The sequence below is a fragment of the Guillardia theta genome (assembly GCF_000315625.1).
Source record: "Guillardia theta CCMP2712 unplaced genomic scaffold GUITHscaffold_66, whole genome shotgun sequence".
NCBI classification, from domain to species: domain Eukaryota; class Cryptophyceae; order Pyrenomonadales; family Geminigeraceae; genus Guillardia; species Guillardia theta.
In genome coordinates, this window is record NW_005434608.1 from 218,983 (window position 1) to 237,585 (window position 18,603).

Genomic DNA, 18,603 nt, shown 5'->3' on the forward strand with positions numbered 1-18,603 from the left:
CGCTCCAATCACCGCTACAAAGTACAAGACACGGCTCATCAACGAAAACTCCTGGAACGATTCGACAGGACTAGCAACCCCTTGACAGATTGTGACCTCGTCGTGTACCACCGCATTCCACTCACGCGAACTCGAGCCGGTATGTCACTTGCCGTTGAGCAAAGGTGTGGAAATGCTTCCTGATGATACCATAGGGTGTGAACACGTTCCTTGCAAACACGATCTGGACGAGGTATCCGGGGATGGAGTTGATCATGTCTCGGATATCCATCATAGTGAAGAACACCTGGAGCATCTGTCGCTCGATAGCGCAGATGATATCACCAGACTTGAGAACCCCTTGCAAGCTAGCTGGCCCTCCGGCAACAACTCCGGATATGATGAACTCCCCGATCGCCGACCTCTCGAGCACGACCCCGATCTCTGGAAGGTAGAACTTCCCATTCGCCGGGCCTTGGATTCTGTACGCCACTTGAGGGACTGGCATGACTGGGTGGAGCAGGTTTCGATCCCGGTGACTCGAGTAGTTGTACTTTGCCCAGCTGCCCGACCCAACGGGCTGACCGTCGTTGGATCTCTTGAGCTCGTTGAGGTGCTGAATGGCTCGCAAGAGCGGGAGGTTCTGCCCCGCGTCGTTGACTGACAGCCCGATATTCATGGAGGGCTGTAGGTTGTAGAGTGCCATGTTGGGCACGCGATGTGACTTCTCGCTGGGAGCTCGGTGTTTTTGATCTCTCGCATCCTGGTCGGACTTGAACAGTTGCACTTTTGCGCTGGGGCTTGCAATGTCAGAGCTGACTGGACCTTCGTCACTTTGCAGGAACGTCTTGTTTTTGAAGATCCCGTCCAATGAGAAGAGGCGTTCCTCAATCCTCGAAGGTGACACGGGACTTTGTTTGTAGGTTCCCGACGAGCTGATTAGTGATACGTACGATTTCACAAAGGTCGCTGAGATTTGATGACTCTGCTGCTGCTGCTGCCCTTCTTCTGGTACTGGGTCCCTGCCAATAACCTGCTGTGAGCAAGACAAGGCATTCACAGTCTGCCAACTCTTACATCGCTCTCGACTCTTCTCTCACGACTTCTGATTTCATTGGGCTTGTAAACGACTCGTCCGTGTCCCCATCGTCGCTTTCCACCAACGACTCATTCGCAAACTCTTGGGACTTTTCCAAGTAACTCTCTTGAAAATCTGCAGTGATGCTTCCAGCATCCAAAGTGGATCCCTGGGTGTCACTTGTCTTCAAGTAGCTCAGTTGAAGGCTTAGCTCTGCACAGTAAAATTTCAGCGAGGGATTGACGATCGTTCGTAGAGTGAGGAGCGGTCAAGTACGGGTTCATACCTGGTACGCCGGACTGCCTTACCGAGCTCTGTTGGATTGAAAATCGAGAAAGTCATTTCGATCCTTCGAGTCATCGGAATAGCGCATACCTGCTGGAGACTGTCACCACATGATGTACTCTGATCCTGAATCTGAAGTGGTCTGGTTGTGATAGAAAGGAAAAGTAAGTTTGACGTGAAGAAATTCTAGGTTTCAAGAGATGAAAATTACATTTCTGGAAGCTCTTGTTCAGGTGCCTTGCGCTCTTTCTTGACAACATGTGTAATCTGATTGATTGTTTGCTTGTCTTGATGTCCCTCCCTTTCTACCCATCCTCGTCGCTTTGCTTGAACCATTCCAACTGTGCTCAACGCCTCTACTTCCCGTCTTCGTTGGTCAGCAGTTGTCCAGGGTTGCATGAAAACTTTTCTGAAGCTCTGGGCGGGTGGATATCCTGATGATGGGCTCCAACTTGTATCTGTCGAGCTAGAAGTGTTCTGAGACTTCGGGCTGGTTGATCCATCCTTGGACAGATTATGCGCATTTGAATACGACATACCTGGGTAAGGTATCAATCGAAATGATCACATCTAAAGAGCCAATAAGATCTGATGCTGTCTTGCATTGAGTGTGGAAACTTTGAAGAACTAACAAACACCAGCAGGCTTAAATACGAACTCTAAAATGAAGGGACAGAGACAATACAGTACAGCCATAAATGGCTGTTCGGCATGGAAGAATCATCGCTCTTAAACATTGAACAGATGTCAGTTGCCACTTTGTGTCATTGTGAGAGGCAAGATAGATATCAAGCATGAGTATGAAACTTTCATCGTTCTATCATGAGATAGGCAAGCTAGATATGAAGTATGAATATGAATATTTCTTCTTTCCATGATTGGCGACGAAAGCTAGGTTGGAATCATGAAGATTAAACTTTCTCCTGTTCATGCTCTGACAGAAAGCGAGTTGCAATGCAGCGGCTCCGGTCCTTTCTCTCGCTGCCATGTCGTGACTGCAACCGCGCGGCTGCTTCCCCATGGCGCGGCGATCGGATGTGGCTTATACCTTTGAATTTCACTCAACCTTTCACAGACTACCGCCCGTACCCCCCACCCCCTCCTTGCCTACTAGGGAACCAATTGCTGATGACGAAGCTTCACTACCCCCACCCCCTTGTCTCATATTGATTATGACCCTTCCCGCCGTACTCGTAGTAACCGACCAGCACCAACCAATGACCCTACCCCCCGCCACCTCCAGTGGGTAGTCATTTTGGCGGTGATAAGTAAAGATTTGTACTAGGCTGCATCTGCAAATCCGATCGCCCTTGACCGTCCGACGTGACCGGCGGCCCGGGCCGCCGAATCGCAGAAGCCAGTCCGACCGGCAGCGAGTAACTGAGAGGGATGACGATGACGATCTCCGAGCTCGCTCAGTCAGCCAGCAGTGCCAGGGCGGCCGATCATATGATCGTACGGTAGGACAATCGGCGAGCCCAGTGGCGTCACTGGAAGTTGAACTCGGAAGCAACCACTGAGTACTGAGTAGTGCAGGCTCGGTGGGTCCTGCCATCTGGCGCTCCTGGCATGCCGCAGTGCTCAGCGGCTGAGCTTGTTGTTATGAGAGCTCAACCTGTGCCGCATGCTCAGCAGCTACTCAGTGGACAACTGGATTTAAAGCTTCTCAAGGATCATATAAAGCAATGGCATTATTCATTCATGTTCCAATAAGTAATATACTGTGACAGCGGCATCAGTCAGTGAGTCAGGATCAGCAGTGCATCATTGACATCATCTCAGTCTGAACGGCTTGAAGGCAACAAGCTACTAGGCTACCCCGGGGCTCCTTCACCAGTTTAGGCAGATAATGCGGAGGCGCGTGCGGTCAGCTTGTGCAAGCATAAGAAACCTTGAAGCTCTTCAGAATGCCCTCCCTTCCAGCTGCCCCACCAACCAAAACGGTCTGAGTCTCTTCCAGCTCTGTCTTTGGCTCCAAGTCCTGCGCGCACAATGATCGTGCGTTGTCGGCAGCGCCTGAATCTCTCATGCTGGCAGCCGCTCCCACAACGACGCTGCCTGACAGGCTGTCGTGCTGCTGGGCAGCAGGGAAAGGCCTCCATGACGGGTCCACGGCAGTGTTGAGGTTCTGTTGTCGCAGGATCTCAGCCTTGGTGTGGAACCACATGTCTTCAGAGCTCAGCTTGTGCTGGCCAATGACGATGGCCGTGCTGCTGCCTTGAGCTGCGTCTTGAGCCCCGAAGCCCGTCACGCAGCTTGACACCGGCGACGACGCAAGCGGGTCCATCCCATCAGCCCCCCCTCCCCTCCAGGCGCCCTCCGACAGCATCTTCTCCTCCGACAGCATCTCGTCGTGCAGGGCCTTCCAGTACCTGTGGTAGACCCCGCTGGAGTGCGACTCGACGACATGCCTGGTGGCTCTGTTGTCGAAGGTGATGGGGTTGGGCAGCCTCTGCCCGATGTGCTTGGGAGCTCTCTCCGCCAGCATGTCGCCCGTCAAGGGGCAGTACTTGCAGAGGATGACCTGCTTGCCGCACTGGCACTGGCCGACCTGGGCGAAATGCTCCATGGCGAGGGAGATCTCTCGGTCGGTGTGTTTACCGAGGACGAGCTTGCAGATGCTGGGGGTGATGGGGTTGGACGAGAGCCACCTGGAGGGACCATGTCGGCACTTGCAGAGCGAGTTTGGCATTGAAACAGACTAAGAGGCCTTGTTTACCGGACGTATCGCTCCGCAGCACCCTCTTCCGCAAGACCCCCTCCAACCCCTTGCTCAAGGGCGGTAGGGTACTAGCTAGTCAGATGTCGCTGACTGTACCTCGTCTGGCAGTCCCCGGCTTCCGGCACGGTAAGTTTTTGAACACCAGGCAACCGTCTTGTCACATCAAATGTAACGAACGAGGTTCATTATGTTCCGAATGTTCTCAACCGCCAAGCATCACATATTATTAGTGTCAACGGCCTTCAGCCAACAAGCTACCAGAGTCCCGGGCCTCCTACATCCGCTTCCTTATCTGCGGCCGCCTGACTCGCCAGTCGGATCCCCTGAGCAGATCCTCGTCATTGTGACGTATCGGTCGCACATCAGTGCAGCGCCCAGGCATCTCCGGGCGATCTACCGTGGTGCGAGCTAGCAGGAATCTGGGGTGCGAGCTAGCAGGAATCTCCGCTTGTTGTGCAGGCGTGAGGAACCTTGACTTGAAGCTCCTCAGCATGTCAGCTCAAGCGGGGCGTCTGCGGCGCCTGACTCTTCAAAGGCTACGCTGCCCGACAGACTGTCGTGCTGTCGCCGAGTCGTGCGTCGAGGGTTTTTGTCGCAGGATCTCAGCCTTGATCTGGAACCATTTGAGCTCTGTGGAAACGAGTTCAAGTCTTGACAGGAAGATGGCATTTTTTTAGCACAAGTGGGCTCGACAATCTTAAAGGATCGTCGACGACTTCTTGAGGTGGTCCTTGCTCTGCACGGCTATGAACCGATATTGTGTTTGTGTTGCTTCTCAATACAAAAAATCATATCTTTTCTCTTCACTTTCGTGTGATTCAGCGGTAGTACCTTGAGCATTCGCTGTCGACGTCTGCACCCTGCAAAGCTTCGGGGGGTGGCAGTAAGCTGCTGCCTTGAGCTGCGTCTTGAGCCCCGAAGCCCGTCACGCAGCTTGACACCGGCGACGACGCAAGCGGGTCCATCCCATCAGCCCCCCCTCCCCTCCAGGCGCCCTCCGACAGCACCTTCTCCTCCGACAGCATCTCGTCGTGCAGGCCCTTCCAATACCTGTGGTAGACCCCGCTGGAGTGCGACTCGACGACATGCCTGGTGGCTCTGTTGTCGAAGGTGATGGCACCTGGAGGGCTTGCAGAGCGAGTTGGGCGTGACGACAAACTAAGAGGGCTGGTTTACCGGACGTATTGACCCTGATGATTTTAACCAAAAAAAAAACAAGTTTGACTATTAATAATTGCCGCTCCGCAGCACCCTCTTCCGCAAGACCCCCTCCAACCCCTTGCATGAGGACGGTACTCCACTAGTCAAGGCTGTCAGTAGTAAACTTGGGTTCTGAAATCCTGATCTTTTTTTGCCTCTTGTCGCTGACTCAACACGTTCACTCGCGCGCTCCGAGGCTCGCCTCAGAGAGTTCAGTACCAGGAGGACCGAACGAGGCAGAGGGTCGTATGGGGGTAGGGGCTATCTGTCACGGTCGGGGTTTACCGGCTGACCAACTGAGCAACTCTTATCCTCCCAGTTTACCACTCCGGTGAGCTCGTACAATAGCGCATGGTGTAAATGTGAGCGCTAGGAGGTCCATGGGGGGTCCTAGGAAATGGTCCTAGGGGGCCAACAAAGTCGCTTCATCGTTTGAAGTTGGTTCAGCCCTCGACTCAAAGGATCCAGTCCCCATCTCAACTTGTTTGAAAACTTGCACGTTCCTTCACTCTATCACTTGTGAAAATTCCATAGGGAAATCAGCTTGTAGAATTTCCTCAACCCTACTCACAAGCAATCTGCCAACCCAACTCTCATCCGATCGAACAATTCATCTCTTTCCCTGCTATCCTGCAATGCCCCGTTCACGACACCACTCACAACTCATCAACTCGCTCTGCAAGTGCCGGCATGGTCCCTCCAGGTGGCTCTCGTCCAACCCCATCACCCCCAGCGTCTGCAAGCTCGTCCTCGGTAAACACACCGACCGAGAGATCTCCCTCGCCATGGAGCATTTCGCCCAGGTCGGCCAGTGCCAGTGCGGCAAGCAGGTCATCCTCTGCAAGTACTGCCCCTTGACGGGCGACATGCTGGCGGAGAGCGCTCCCAAGCACATCGGGCAGAGGCTGCCCAACCCCATCACCTTCGACAACAGAGCCACCAGGCATGTCGTCGAGTCGCACTCCAGCGGGGTCTACCACAGGTACTGGAAGGGCCTGCACGACGAGATGCTGTCGGAGGAGAAGATGCTGTCGGAGGGCGCCTGGAGGGGAGGGGGGGCTGATGGGATGGACCCGCTTGCGTCGTCGCCGGTGTCAAGCTGCGTGACGGGCTTCGGGAGCTTCGAGACGGAGTCATCTGAAACCGACGAGTCACTGCAGAAGGACGAGCTTCTGCACTTCCTCAACAGCCCCAGAGACACAAGTCTTGACCAGCTCGACGATGCCGGGTATGCAATCGAAGAAGCTGGGTGTGCAGGCTCTATGGAGAGTCGAGAGTCTCAGGAGCTGGACAGGCAGGAGGGTCGAGCGCCGACTCAAAGCTCACCCGCCCGGGGCTCCGAGGGATCGTGCGGCAATGACCTGTGCACGGCCAACGTCATTGGACAGCACAAGCTGAGCGCTGAAGACATGTGGTTCCACACCAAGGCTGAGATCCTGCGACAACAGAACCTCAACACTGCCGTGGACGCGTCATGGAGGCCTTTCCCTGCTGCCCAGCAGCAGTGAAAAAGTTTCAAAGGGGAGCAAGTAATGCCGCCAGATTAGCATAGGAGCATGCTGCAGGCTCGAGATTGTGCTTTGAAACACATGAGATATTTCATTCATTTCACACCCTTCCCATGTTAATACGAGAAATTTAGGGCTCATGTGTGTATACGGAAGGCAAGCGAGATGATCTACGAAGAACTGATTAAATCAGATCGAGACAATGCTATAGTGTTATTGAGTGAAAAGCAATCAGCCTTGCATTCTCGGTTCGAACATGTAGCATGCCGGTCGAAGCAGGGATAATTTTTGAGGGTATTGCACATGATATCCTCAAAGTAGGAGGGAATTATACTTTGGCATGCCTTGGGACGGAACGAGGAGGAGACGTGGGCAACAGGACATTGGTATCTGTTGGGGTGCTGCCATATTACGAGTTTTTTACCAGATCCAATGAGATCAAGCAGTGGCAGATCCCAGACCGTACATATTGCAAGCCATTGACGAATAACTTTCCTTGCATTGATTCGCTGCAAAGAAGTCAGAGCTTCTCGGGGAGGAAATCAGGAAACACCAGCAAGACGGAAATTATGAAGTATAGGATGTCCTTGTCAAAGGCGGACGCTGAACAGGTAGGGAATCCGAGGAGAGCAATACCATAGTGTCAGGATGCGAATCTCCTGTTATGTTCTAATCTCGGTCTAAAGCTCGTTGGAAGGAAAGTAAAAACAAAGAAGAGTTATCAAAGTTGTCTTGCTGACTACAGAAGTCCTGTCTTGGTGTCTTCAACACATGCATGGGACTAAATACAATTGTATTTCAATGTTCAGTTTGTACGATACTGTGATGGCGGATTGGCATTCAGCAGCAGGCTGTTGCAGTCGAGTCGCCTCAGAGAATCATGCAGGTAGAAGAAACCCAAGGCAACAGTACAATCGTTGCCCCTCCTTCTCGGAAAAAGATGTAGAACTCATTCTCACCAAATGGGCCCATGTTTGAAATTCATTTTGAAGTTCAAGTATCTAACATTGAAGGTGCGTAGCTTAATTCTGCGTGCTCGCCTGTTTCGTGTTAAGTCAGTCCTGATATGTCCCTCACCGAGGCACAAGTCTTGATCAACCCGTCGAACCTCCAAGTCTCCAGGCCTTGAACACAACCGGTGAACAGCAAAACTCGACGTAACGAACGAGTCCGAGTCAGAAAGCTTCTGCACTCAGCGTCTCTTGGTCTTCACGACAGGTCGATCAAGTTGAATGATGGTAACCTTCTCGGCCTCGCCGTCTAACTTTTGGCCGTTCAAGCTAAGCTACGGTATGTCGTGGTTGCCAGATACTTCCATATATTTTGCGCCTTCCAACGTGCTAATAGCGATCAAGGGGACTCAGCAGTAGTAGCGGAACCGGGAACCGGTTAGAATCGCACATAGTCGGTCAGCATCAGCACGCAGAAAACCTACCGCACTACATATCGCATATTCGCCAGCCAGTGATCCTTTTCTTCGGCCCTCGGTTCAAGAGCTTTATAGCTTACCATTGCGCTTACCACATCAGGCTCGCTTTTCAAGTTGAAACGCATCTCGCCAAGTTTTTGAACCGTGCCGCAAGAGTCGCTTTTCGAGGCGAGTCGCCTGATATTTACCGGCAGGCCCGAAATGACCACTGATTTGGCCCGAGCAAGAAAGAGACCACGAGGTCCATCATAGTGACCGCGTCAACAGCGTCGGAAGAAGCTTCGTCGTCCATCATAGTATCAGTATCCGATAGTACCGAACCAGTCAGTGCACCGAGTCGGAGCAAGCAAGTGGCCGCCGGGCCCGCCGGGCCGGGGCCCGGCGGCAATTGGCCGTTACGAGATTGTAACTTCCTCTAAAAAAAAGCCGCGCGCCCGCCATGTCCGGGAGGGCAGGGGAAAAGTTCGCGGAGGGCGACTATGACGGATGCATGGCAGGTGAGAAGATTCGAGGAGAAGAGGATGATGACCTAGAAGATATGCTTGCTTGTGACGTGCTCAGATGAGATCGAATGTACAGGATAGGAAAGATCGTGCCTGACATGTTGATTGTTGTTTCACGGTGGGGAGGGGGGGCGGGGAAATGCCATTGAAGATGTGATGAGCTTGAAAGAGGCAGTGCTCTATGGAAGTTGAGATAAATGGTTTTGTATGAAAATGATCGTTCTCCTCGATTGTTGCGATGTGATGCTGGCAAGGAAACAGCATGCAGCAATGAAAGATGACTGTACAGATGTCGTTGTGCACTATGGGCATGATTGGTAGAAGTTGACAGCAGAGCTGTTAGCATGAGACACGTGGTAGAGACAGATACCATAGGTGATGAGGAGAGACAAAGAGTCGAGGAAGAATAGAAGGATGAATCCATGATGATAATGACGCGATGGCGGATCCTGACCGTGACGTGACACCCATTGCAGAGTTGGACAATGTAAGAGCCACGAAATCGTCAGACTTCAAGGTACTTGTGGGATTCTACAAGACAATTCATTCTCTTTGACGCTGGTGAAGGTGTTACACAACATGGAAGTTTGCCTGGGATACAAGAATTCCTTTGCCAATCCCAAGGAACTCCTTGCAAAACTTCAGTCGCTCAAGGCCGACGTCGACCTGAAACGAAACGAAGGCGGCGAGAATGAAGACTTTGCTTTTGATGATGTAACACACCTACTTCTTGGTCGCCGAGTCTACATCGATCGTTTTGAGCCCTGCATTTTTAGGTTGATACAGCCATGCTCAACTGCAACATTGCTGTCCTTGCGCTTCAACTAAGAAAATACGCCACTGCAACGGAAGCTCTGGACAGGCTCTTCAGGTCTCCCCTTGTTGTAGGATTTCCGGTGTGTGTTGATGGTTCCTTGTTTCGATTCAGGAACATTGAACCTCTGGATGAACTCCTTGCCGCGAGAATCTGTATGATGCTTCTTGATTCTCTGTCTGTACAGAGACTGCCCGAGAAGGCTGCTCAGGTTTGTGTCAAGGGCTAGGCTGTGCATCATCTGAAGATACATGGTAGGTCTTGAACTTTCTGGAAAAGACCATCCTAGCTCTGTTTGCTTCAAAAGCAAGTGTCGACCCCTCAAACAGTTCCCAAGATTCGAACACCGCAAGCTCCAAAACAGATGGCCTTGGAGAATTTCAGAAGTATGGTTTTGTCTCTCTTCCTCAGCTTAAGATCTTGCTGTCTATCTACAAAGCAAAACATTACCTCTTCCATGGCAACGCGAAAGCAGCCAAGAGGGAGATCAAGGCTGCCATTGCGGGGAGCCAGCCTGCTGAGTTGGCATCGCCTCTGATGTTAAAAGCTCATTTGGAGTATTTGAGGGGAAACTTCAGAAAGGCACAGAAGCTCTTGTGCTCAAGCTCTCTGAGCGATCAGCCTTTCCGAGCTTTTCAACTAAACAACATGGGCTGTCTACATTATCGCTCCAGAAAGTATGGTATTGCAGCAATGTACTTCCGTAGATCGATACAGGAGCTGTCCAAAGTACGAACCTCCAAATTTTTGTCAGGGCTGATGAGTACTGCAGGGCAATGAACAGACTGAGAGGTCCAAGATGGAGGCAATCTGCTGTGTCAAACGTGAGGAAGTTCTGTATAACCTAGGCCTTCAAAATCTTCTTTTGGGAAGGTATAGATTCTGTTACTCTCTCACGAGACATCTGAATCTTTGGTTTGACCAGACCGGAAGCCGCATTCTCTTGTTTGAGAGAAGCTTCCCGTTTGCTGTACAATCGTCCAAGACTATGGATCCGTCTGTCAGAGTGCTGCATCGCCCGCCATCATATCTGCACCCGCCAGGTAACGAGGGCTCTGATGAACTCTGGGGCCGGGACTGAGCTTGTCACAGAGTGACTCCCGGCAGTCCTCCGACTTGATCAAAAGTGTGAGCGGGAAAGGCTCAAGGAGGAGGGTCCTTGTCCCTATCGGGCTAGCTTCCCTCCGCAGTAGGTGCCTACAGTGTGGACCACCGGACGGTTCCGCGAAAGACGAAAACGGAGAGCAAGGACCAGGAAATGGAAACGACACGGCTCAACCGTCGAACGAGCATTCCACTGCAACGGGCATTGAAGGCCAGATGACCATGTCGTACGCTCTCCAGTGCCTGCAGAATGCCTTCTTCTTGATATCGCGAGAAGCGGTTGGCTTTCCTTTGCTCCCTCCTTCTCGTGCCTCTGATCCTCCTTGCCAGCCCGCGATGTTTGGGAGCTCATGGGGATCTGCGGGATCTCAGCAGGTACGTCGAGTGAGTCGAATCGTCTTCGGGTTGTGAAGGTCGCTCTAGGCTGGAAACCCCAGCGCCTCCAACGACGATGTCGATGGCGACCATTCGAACGGGAACGGGTCGAGCTCGGCGGGGAAAGACACGGACGAGCAGCAGGCTGGTGTAACGAATCGGTAACGAGCAATGATGCGCATGGCTGCCTCTTTGACATGGTGGGTAGGGAACACTCGGTCAACGAGAGGTGGACCCTGAGACAGGTGTGTACTGGGGTGAGGAGCTGGGGTTTGTGCGTTACGTTCTCGATAGGCTATCCTGTGTAAGATGGCGTATGTTCACCTGTGCCTCGACAATCCTCTCATGTCATTGAAAGCGGTGATGAGTTCCCTCATCAATGGTAACCTCCCACGTTGCTGACGCAGATGCAGGTCAACGAGCTGCTGGCAAATGAGAGCCAGTGCCGACCAGAGTACTCCTACTCGGCTCGCATGTACGGCACAGAAGCTCTCTGCTTACTGGAGAAGTCGGAAGAAGCCGTTAATATGCTCGAGCCGCTCATCCAGAAGGACTTGTTCGCAGGTACAAACTCCTCCCCTTCCCCTTCCCTTCCCTCTCCTGCACCGCCCTCCCTCCATCCGTATCCGCTAAACTTGCTCTAGCCGACGTGATCAGTGGATGCGGTCACGGACAGTCGCCGGCGCGGCGATGCGGCTTGTCACACATGAGCGAAGCTTCAGGTTTGCCTCCTCAGTCATGCACAGCTCCAACTTAGCTGCATGCAGGCATGGTGGAAACGGCGGCTGCTCGCAGTGCTCTGCATATCAACCTAGCGGCCATCTGCGTGATGCAGGAGAAGCTCAATGAGGCCCATCAGCACGTGCGGGTAAGGAAGCGACGCCATGCCAGTAGGTCCTGTGCTTGGCTAATGTCGATGCAGATTGCGCTCAACGAGTCTCCTACATGTCCTGCAGGCCTCATGATAGCAGTGTACCTGGAGATCCGGAAAGGTACAGCAAGATGTTCAGGCTGATGCTCCTCCTCCTGGCCTATCACCCCTCTCCTCCTTGTCATGCTTCAGTTCTCACTTCCTCTCCCCCAGGCAACACGGCAGCCGCCTTGAACATTCTCAAGCACCAACGACTCATGGCCTCTTGACAACTTTAGATCTTTGGTTCTTGACTCCTCTTGGTCTCCTCCTGTCTCATTATCCCCTTCCCCTGAGTCTCCGAGTGTCGGTACGGTACGGTGTGACCGGGTATGGTGTGGCGTGACTCGGACCGTACGGTACTGTACGCCGGCCGGAGCCCGGCCCGGGCCCTTCTCTGGAGCGAACTGAGTTGGAAGAGGCTTGCAGACCTGACTAGTCAGTGAGTGGGGCTGCTGGGTTGAGCTAATGAATCGCAAGGTCTAACTTCGGAATCATTCAAAGTCACAGCACGCAATCACGGCCCGTCTGAGTTACTAGTTACTAAAGTACTCACTGAGTCAGTGTCCTCGGATGAGCCCGGGCTACTGATGCCGGGGCCCGGCAAATTTCAAATATTATAAGAATTTTTTAAAAGACCCTCAGCTCTTTTACGTGTCCGCCCGAAGGCTTACGGGAGGGTGGGGAGGTGGGGTAGAGGAACAAGTTGAAGATAGTGGGATTCGGAAACAGGGGTACTGATTGACTAGAGGTGGTAGGGGGCCACTGTTGCCATCAACTAAGACTTATCGATATTATTAAATCGAGGGGCTTGAGGGCTACATCGAGACAGTGGAGGGTAAGAAGGGTGGGGTGTGGTTACCAGGTACTACTGTACACAGAAATTTCTGGTCAAGTTGAGGAGGGGGTGGAGCAGGAGGATGGAAGGGGTGGTGAGAACTGTAGTAGTAGACGTTAGCGTCCTAGGGGGGTGGTACAAGAAGGAGATAGGGGTGTAGGCGGATTGTGGTAGAGGTGGTAGGGTAGGTGAGGGACCGGGTAGAGGTGGGGGAGCGCATGTGCTTTAAAGGATCGCAGGGGGGTGCCTGAAATGTTCAGCTACCTAGGGGTACTGGAAGGGTGGACCGGGGGTGATACGTACACCAAGATGGGTTTGTAGGGGTAGTGGGTAGTCGGATTTTTCCAGGACCGGATAATTTGAGTTGAAATGAGGGGGTGGTGTTAGTGGTCTCCCTCACATGGGAGTGAGATAAAACTAGGACTCCTACTGGTGAGATAACAGTGGGATGGGGGGTGGGTAGGTGAAGTTGAAAGGGTGGGGTAGAAAAGCAAGGCGTGGGAGGGTGGCAGGTTGGAATGGTGTGAACAATGGGATGGAAGGATGCAAGCAGCAGCGACGGGGAGAGGAGGGAGGAGGGCAAGGGAGGAGGGTGAGGAACCGAGAGGTCAGAGGAGGACAGTGACGTCAGTCATAGCTCGCGTTACAAGATCTCGATGATCCGATGCAGGAGACAAGGCTCGTCAGTCGGATCTGAATCGTGATCTGACGGGGCACTGAAGATTAGACGTGGGACAATGGTTTTGTGACGCGTCGAACGTAGAAGAAAGCTGTTAAGCTCTGACTGAGAGATCATGTGATGAATGTCATGCTGTCTGATATCCACGATGCCCTGATGTTACTCTGCATTTCCCCCGTTTTCCCGGCACTCTTCTGTGAATTTCGTCTGAATCTTCTTCTTGCAGAGCATGTGCATTTCATCTAATGCACCTCCAAGGCTTGTTGGAGAAGTCCAACGCAAGCCGCTGCCAAAGCCCGCCGATCAAGCGTTCACCGTTCGATGGCGTCATATAATGGGGTCGATTCTCGCTGCAAATTTCGCAGTCTTCTGGGCAATTCCTGTCTTTGGTATGGGCCAAGTATGGAAACTTGGTCTGTACCGGATTCTGAGGCCGATATTCAATTTCTTTGATCAGAACACATTTCTTCGCTCCTTTGCCAAGAATTATATCTACAGCAAGGAGCTTTACACGGACTTCTTCGCACTGTCAGTGTTCCTCGCCCTTCAGAACTTCGCCGCGTTGGGGGTTGCGCTGTACTGGCAGGTACGGGTGTGCAGAAGGAATGATATCGCATGCTTACCTCCATACAGGTCAAGTACGAGTACCTCCCTTGGTGGCTGATCTTCGCTTACTACTGCCAGTGGGTTGGTTTGGGAGGAAGGGGGATGGGAGGTGCATACACGTTGTCTCACAAGGAGGGGCATCATCGAGGGGGAGGGTTGTACAAGAACTGGATCGCGTCGACCTTTGGGAATGTGTGGGAGAACTGGATGGGATACCTGTATGGCATCGTTCCGTACAACTTCTCTACCTCGCATGTGTTCCTCCATCATAAGCTGAACGGTGGGAAAGGAGACGCCATGTACCAGTGGGACCTTGATCGGTCGTCATGGAGCGACTTGATGCTGTTCCAGTACAGGGTGATGGTGTACATGACAGGCTGGAGCAGCATGGAGACTTTCCGAACGCTTGCTGACTCGAACACTGTCATGGCCAAGAACTACCAGATGCTTTTGAAGGGCATGATCCTCTACTGGGTCGTGTGCCCTAGCGTCTCCCTCTCCCTCTTGGTCGGAGTTGCCGGATGCTCCATCATCTCCAGCCTCAAGTTCATGTTCTACATCTGGTTCGAGCCCATGTGCGGGATGGCTTTCTTCCTTGCGCTGATCAACTTCGCCTTCCACGCCTTCATCGAGTTGGACGAGAGCGGCAGGCACGTCGCGTGCGTGAACTCGACGGTGATCTTCGACGGGGACGATGACTACTGGGGAGAGGACGACCACATGGCCCATCACTACTACACCAACGGTGAGCCCGACGTCCCTCCCTGATGCTGCGTGACTAGTGCAACAGTCAGCCATCGTGACCTCCCGGAGCACCAGCAGACTCAGCATCAGGTGATGGGACTTGGCATGACGTGTGCTTGCCTTGTATGATGATGTTATGGACAGGAGTGGAAGAAGTGGACGGCGTCATGCTTCAAGAAACTGTCCATAGTTGAGCTAGCAATCTTCATCCTCCTGAAAGAGTGGAAGAGGTGAGGATGGGCGGCAGGCGGCTCTGAGCGCGGTTGACTGCGAGCAGGCTGGCCACCTATCACTTTGTTGACTTCAGTGGCAAGTTGTCAGTCGACGAGATCGCGCATCTGTTGGAGGTCTGCAAACTGACCTCCTTGATCCCAGCTGATGTTGCACCTGGTGCAGGTGAGGGCGAAGAGGAAGGAGATGGACTACGAGACGTACGAGTTCGACTACCTCCCGAACCTCAAGGCCAACGCAGTAGATCTCGTCAAAGATGTATACACTTCCATGTTCCCTCCTCCTCCTCCCTGTAACGCGCGCGCAGGGGACGTGCAGGAACGTGGGAGAGGCGCTGAAGCACTTGGCGCACACAAGGTGAGCTAGCATGGCGGGTACTGTAGATAGTGAAGGTTGTCCCAGCACGCCGCTCATTGAGGGTCAAGTCACTCAGAAGATCTACAAGAAACAGAACTGATTTGTATGATATGATAACAGCAGAATAACATCTGACGACTTGGGATGTTTGACATATTTGTGATAAAGGTTATGAATTCCCCAAACAACAGCTTCCTCTTCCTCCCTCCTACCCCAACGCCCTCCTCTCCTCTGAAAAAAACACCTCTCCAACACCTCTCCTCCCCTCCCCTCCCATCCCCTCTACCTCCTCCCTCCCTTCTTCCTCCTCCACCATCCCCCCTTCCGCTTCTTCCCTCCTCCGCACTCCTACTCTCGTCAGTCCTTGTCCTTCTCACGTCGAGCTTCTCTTTCCTCTCTCCGTCTCTTCCCAACATCTTCCCCCTCCCCGCCCTCCCTCCCTCCCTCCCCGCCCTGACACTCCGTCACATTTCGCCAGCACCCATTTCGCCCCTTTTCCCTGGTCAACATATTCGTACCCCAACTCCCTTGCTGCCCGCCAACCCCGACCCCCGCTCGCCCTCCCCTTCCTCTCCCTCCGCCGCCATCGCTCCCCTCCTCTTCCTTCCATCCGCTTCCCCTCTCTCCTCTCTCATCCTCCTCCCTTGTCTGCAGGAGGAGCGGCGCCAAGGGCCATGGCGGACGAACTGAGCCTGTTCCCGTACTGGAGGCGGTTGGAAATCCGAAGTGAGTTGCAGAAAAACAGGAAGCGACAGGAGCTGGAGGAGAAGATTGAGAGGAACAGGAGGGAACATTACCGCAAGCTGTTCAGCGTCAGAGAAGATGCTCGAAACTTTGAGGAGACGGCGCTCGAGGAGATGGCGAGAAGGAAAGCGCGAGAGGAGCAGGAGAAGGCGAGGCTGCTTTCATCCGAGGACTTCAACCCTCCGCTGAGAACTCAGAAGCAGGAAGAGAAAACGCAGGAGGAGGAAGAGAAAAAGGAGGAGGAGAAGGAGGACTACACCTTCACAGACGAGGATGAAGAGGAGGGCGCGACTGGGTACGATCAGGGTAGTTTCGAGAGCTCTGGAGGAGGGGACGATTCGCGCGACCTTGATGAAGGTTCTGAGAGAACTAGCGAAGTCTTTGATCCATCTGAACACTCGACGACGGCAGCGAGCAAGATGACGGGGGAGATAGAGGAGGAGGAGGAGGAGGAGGGAGGAGAAATCGTGGAATCTGTCAAGGACGGGACGTCTTCTGTAGAGGAGGAGCGAGAGGAGACAGAGGAGGATGGAAGTCTGCGAGCACAGGAGGAGGAGGAGGAGTCTTTAGCAAGCAGCTCGAAGAACGACCAGCAGTACTCGGACGACGCGGAGGAAGAGCTGACGGAAAGGGATGATTACTCGCAAGGAAGTTTCGAGGATACGGAAGAGGGAGCGAGGGAGGGCGCAAAGACTCCTGTGCCAGCATCGGAGGAGGAGAGACAGGAGCGTGCTCGTGCTGAGACGTCCAAGGCAGACAGTGAGCGTGTGGGAGGAGGAGGAGGAGGAGGAGGAGGAGGAGGAGGAGGAGGAAGGAAATTTGCTGAAGGTGTTGAGGATGGGAGGGAGGAAGGGGAGGAGTGGGCAGGGATGCGAGAGCGAGTCAGGCGCGAGCACGAGAGAGCCGCCGTGCTGGGCAAGTGTGGTGTATGCGAGGATGAGAATTGTACGGATCCCTCGCACAGAGATCCAACGTCGAACCCCTTCTGGCATGGAGGGGTGGCGCAGGCTACCTCTGCCATCCAACAGGCCCTGATGCGACAGGAGCAGCAATTCATCGGGAGCAAAGTCATGCAGTATGCTAAGCAAGCGCAGGTGAGACGCTCATCTGCTCCCTGCTCCCTGCTCCCTCCTTTGACCTCGCTCACCCCTCTAATCTCACTCTGCTCCCTCCTCCCTCCTCCCTCCTCCCTCCTCCCTCCTCCCTCCTCCCTCCTCCCGCTTTTCCTCTCTTTCCCGCTTTTCCTCTCTTTCCCTCACTTCTTCTCAAAGGAGTGGAAGAGCGATCGCTGTCGCAGCACGTGGGGCATTGGGACTCAAGCTGACCGAATCGACTCAAGCTTTCATCGAGATGCAGATCCTTTCAGGTATCTCCTCGAATTCTCTTGTGAGAATTCAAAACATGCGCAACAGGATTCAATTTCTCACTGACTTCACGGACTTGTATGTCAAGAACATATCACCAGACAGCTCTTTGGATGTTGTTGTTGAGATATTCTCCCTGGGTATCTTGTTGTCTTCGTCTTTGTCTGTTCTTATTCGATTCTCATTATCCTCGACTCTGACTTGATACACCCACTAGCTGGTGAAGTTCACAGCGTCGTATTTCATTCCACGGTGATAATTTGAATTTGTCTGGCTGATATTCATCAATTGTTTCCAAGATTGAAAGTGAAAGGAGAGCGCATGTCTCCTATAAGGATCCAAATTGTGCAAAGGTTTGCTCGCTGCTCCTGCTCCTGCTCCTGCTGCTTCTCCTTCTCCCGCTCCCGCTCTTATTCCTGCTGCTTCTCCTTCGCCGGCTCCTGCTCCTGCTCTTGTTCCTGCTCCTGCTCCTGCTCCTGCTCCTGCTCCTGTAGTTCCTGTACATTGGCCCTCATCTTGGTTATATCTCTTCTCCCATGTTTTCGTCTTCAACTTCTTCACCCCTTCAAGTCGCAGTTGACCCACCCTGCCTCCTTCTAGAACGCGATTTTCCTCCTGAATGGCCGCAAAGTCTCCTTGAGCTCGACGCAAATCTTTGTGGGGAACGAGATCTTCACTAGAAACAAGGTAAGACATGGCGGGAAATCTTTCCTGAGTGATATCTGGGCAGGAGCACGAGGGAGGGAAGGGAGGACGAGGAGAAGGAGGAAGAGGAGGAGGAGGTGAAGGGGGAGGGGGAGGAACGCAGCATGAAAGCATGCGGCACCTTGCCTCCTGCCAGCTGTTCCGTTGCATTCATGACGGCAACATCGACGGCGTCCAGAAATCGCTCCTCCATGGCGGGGCAGACCCCAACGCTGTGATCACCCTCCGCAACTTCCCTCGACTTTTCGGGAACCAGGACAGCGGGGAGATGGACGGAGAGGAGTTTCAGGAGCACAGCTCTGCGAGATGGCCAGCTGTCGGGTTCGAGGGGCGCGACGGGGAAAGCGCCCTGCATCTGGTGAGCATGAGGAGGAGGAGGAGGTGGTGGTGGTGGTGGTGGTGGAGGAGGAGGAGGTGGTGGCAGGGAG

General features: G+C 53.3%; 6 protein-coding genes across 6 annotated transcripts in view; 4 read left to right on the top strand and 2 right to left on the bottom strand.

The window, feature by feature from the left end:
• Positions 1-121: 121 nt before the first annotated feature.
• On the bottom strand, positions 122-1,399 carry GUITHDRAFT_113356 (hypothetical protein; the record flags this gene model as incomplete). The annotated part of the gene is made up of 3 exons (XM_005827493.1): positions 122-1,001; positions 1,057-1,270; positions 1,366-1,399. 3 exons carry the CDS (start codon positions 1,397-1,399, stop codon positions 122-124), a joined length of 1,128 nt encoding a protein of 375 aa, XP_005827550.1.
• Positions 1,400-3,209: 1,810 nt separating this feature from the next.
• GUITHDRAFT_113357 (hypothetical protein) lies at positions 3,210-4,034 on the bottom strand (the record flags this gene model as incomplete). The annotated part of the gene is made up of 1 exon (XM_005827494.1): positions 3,210-4,034. One exon carries the CDS (start codon positions 4,032-4,034, stop codon positions 3,210-3,212), a length of 825 nt encoding a protein of 274 aa, XP_005827551.1.
• Positions 4,035-5,899: 1,865 nt separating this feature from the next.
• On the top strand, positions 5,900-6,772 carry GUITHDRAFT_142671 (hypothetical protein; the record flags this gene model as incomplete). Its single annotated transcript, XM_005827495.1, has 1 exon — positions 5,900-6,772. The coding sequence occupies one exon, from the start codon at positions 5,900-5,902 to the stop codon at positions 6,770-6,772; it is 873 nt and encodes a 290-aa protein (XP_005827552.1).
• Positions 6,773-9,143: 2,371 nt separating this feature from the next.
• GUITHDRAFT_164635 (hypothetical protein) lies at positions 9,144-12,399 on the top strand (the record flags this gene model as incomplete). The annotated part of the gene is made up of 17 exons (XM_005827496.1): positions 9,144-9,221; positions 9,272-9,418; positions 9,481-9,575; positions 9,633-9,729; positions 9,777-10,247; positions 10,291-10,391; positions 10,444-10,561; positions 10,611-10,901; positions 10,953-10,997; positions 11,046-11,158; positions 11,206-11,242; positions 11,292-11,357; positions 11,411-11,561; positions 11,642-11,719; positions 11,765-11,865; positions 11,920-11,989; positions 12,082-12,399. The coding sequence occupies 17 exons, from the start codon at positions 9,144-9,146 to the stop codon at positions 12,135-12,137; spliced, it is 2,115 nt and encodes a 704-aa protein (XP_005827553.1). The 3' UTR covers positions 12,138-12,399.
• A 1,416-nt stretch (positions 12,400-13,815) lies between these two features.
• On the top strand, positions 13,816-15,462 carry GUITHDRAFT_113360 (hypothetical protein; the record flags this gene model as incomplete). The annotated part of the gene is made up of 8 exons (XM_005827497.1): positions 13,816-14,010; positions 14,058-14,775; positions 14,821-14,864; positions 14,919-15,004; positions 15,052-15,121; positions 15,171-15,263; positions 15,313-15,362; positions 15,408-15,462. 8 exons carry the CDS (start codon positions 13,816-13,818, stop codon positions 15,460-15,462), a joined length of 1,311 nt encoding a protein of 436 aa, XP_005827554.1.
• Positions 15,463-16,036: 574 nt separating this feature from the next.
• GUITHDRAFT_113361 (hypothetical protein) overlaps positions 16,037-18,603 on the top strand; it is a gene marked incomplete at both ends in the record, with an annotated part of 2,847 nt that continues 280 nt past the window's right edge. The window contains 5 exons of the mRNA XM_005827498.1: positions 16,037-17,200; positions 17,378-17,472; positions 17,519-17,610; positions 18,102-18,157; positions 18,201-18,533. Coding sequence (XP_005827555.1) covers positions 16,037-17,200; positions 17,378-17,472; positions 17,519-17,610; positions 18,102-18,157; positions 18,201-18,533 — 1,740 coding nt within the window. The remainder of the gene's footprint in view (positions 17,201-17,377; positions 17,473-17,518; positions 17,611-18,101; positions 18,158-18,200; positions 18,534-18,603) is intronic.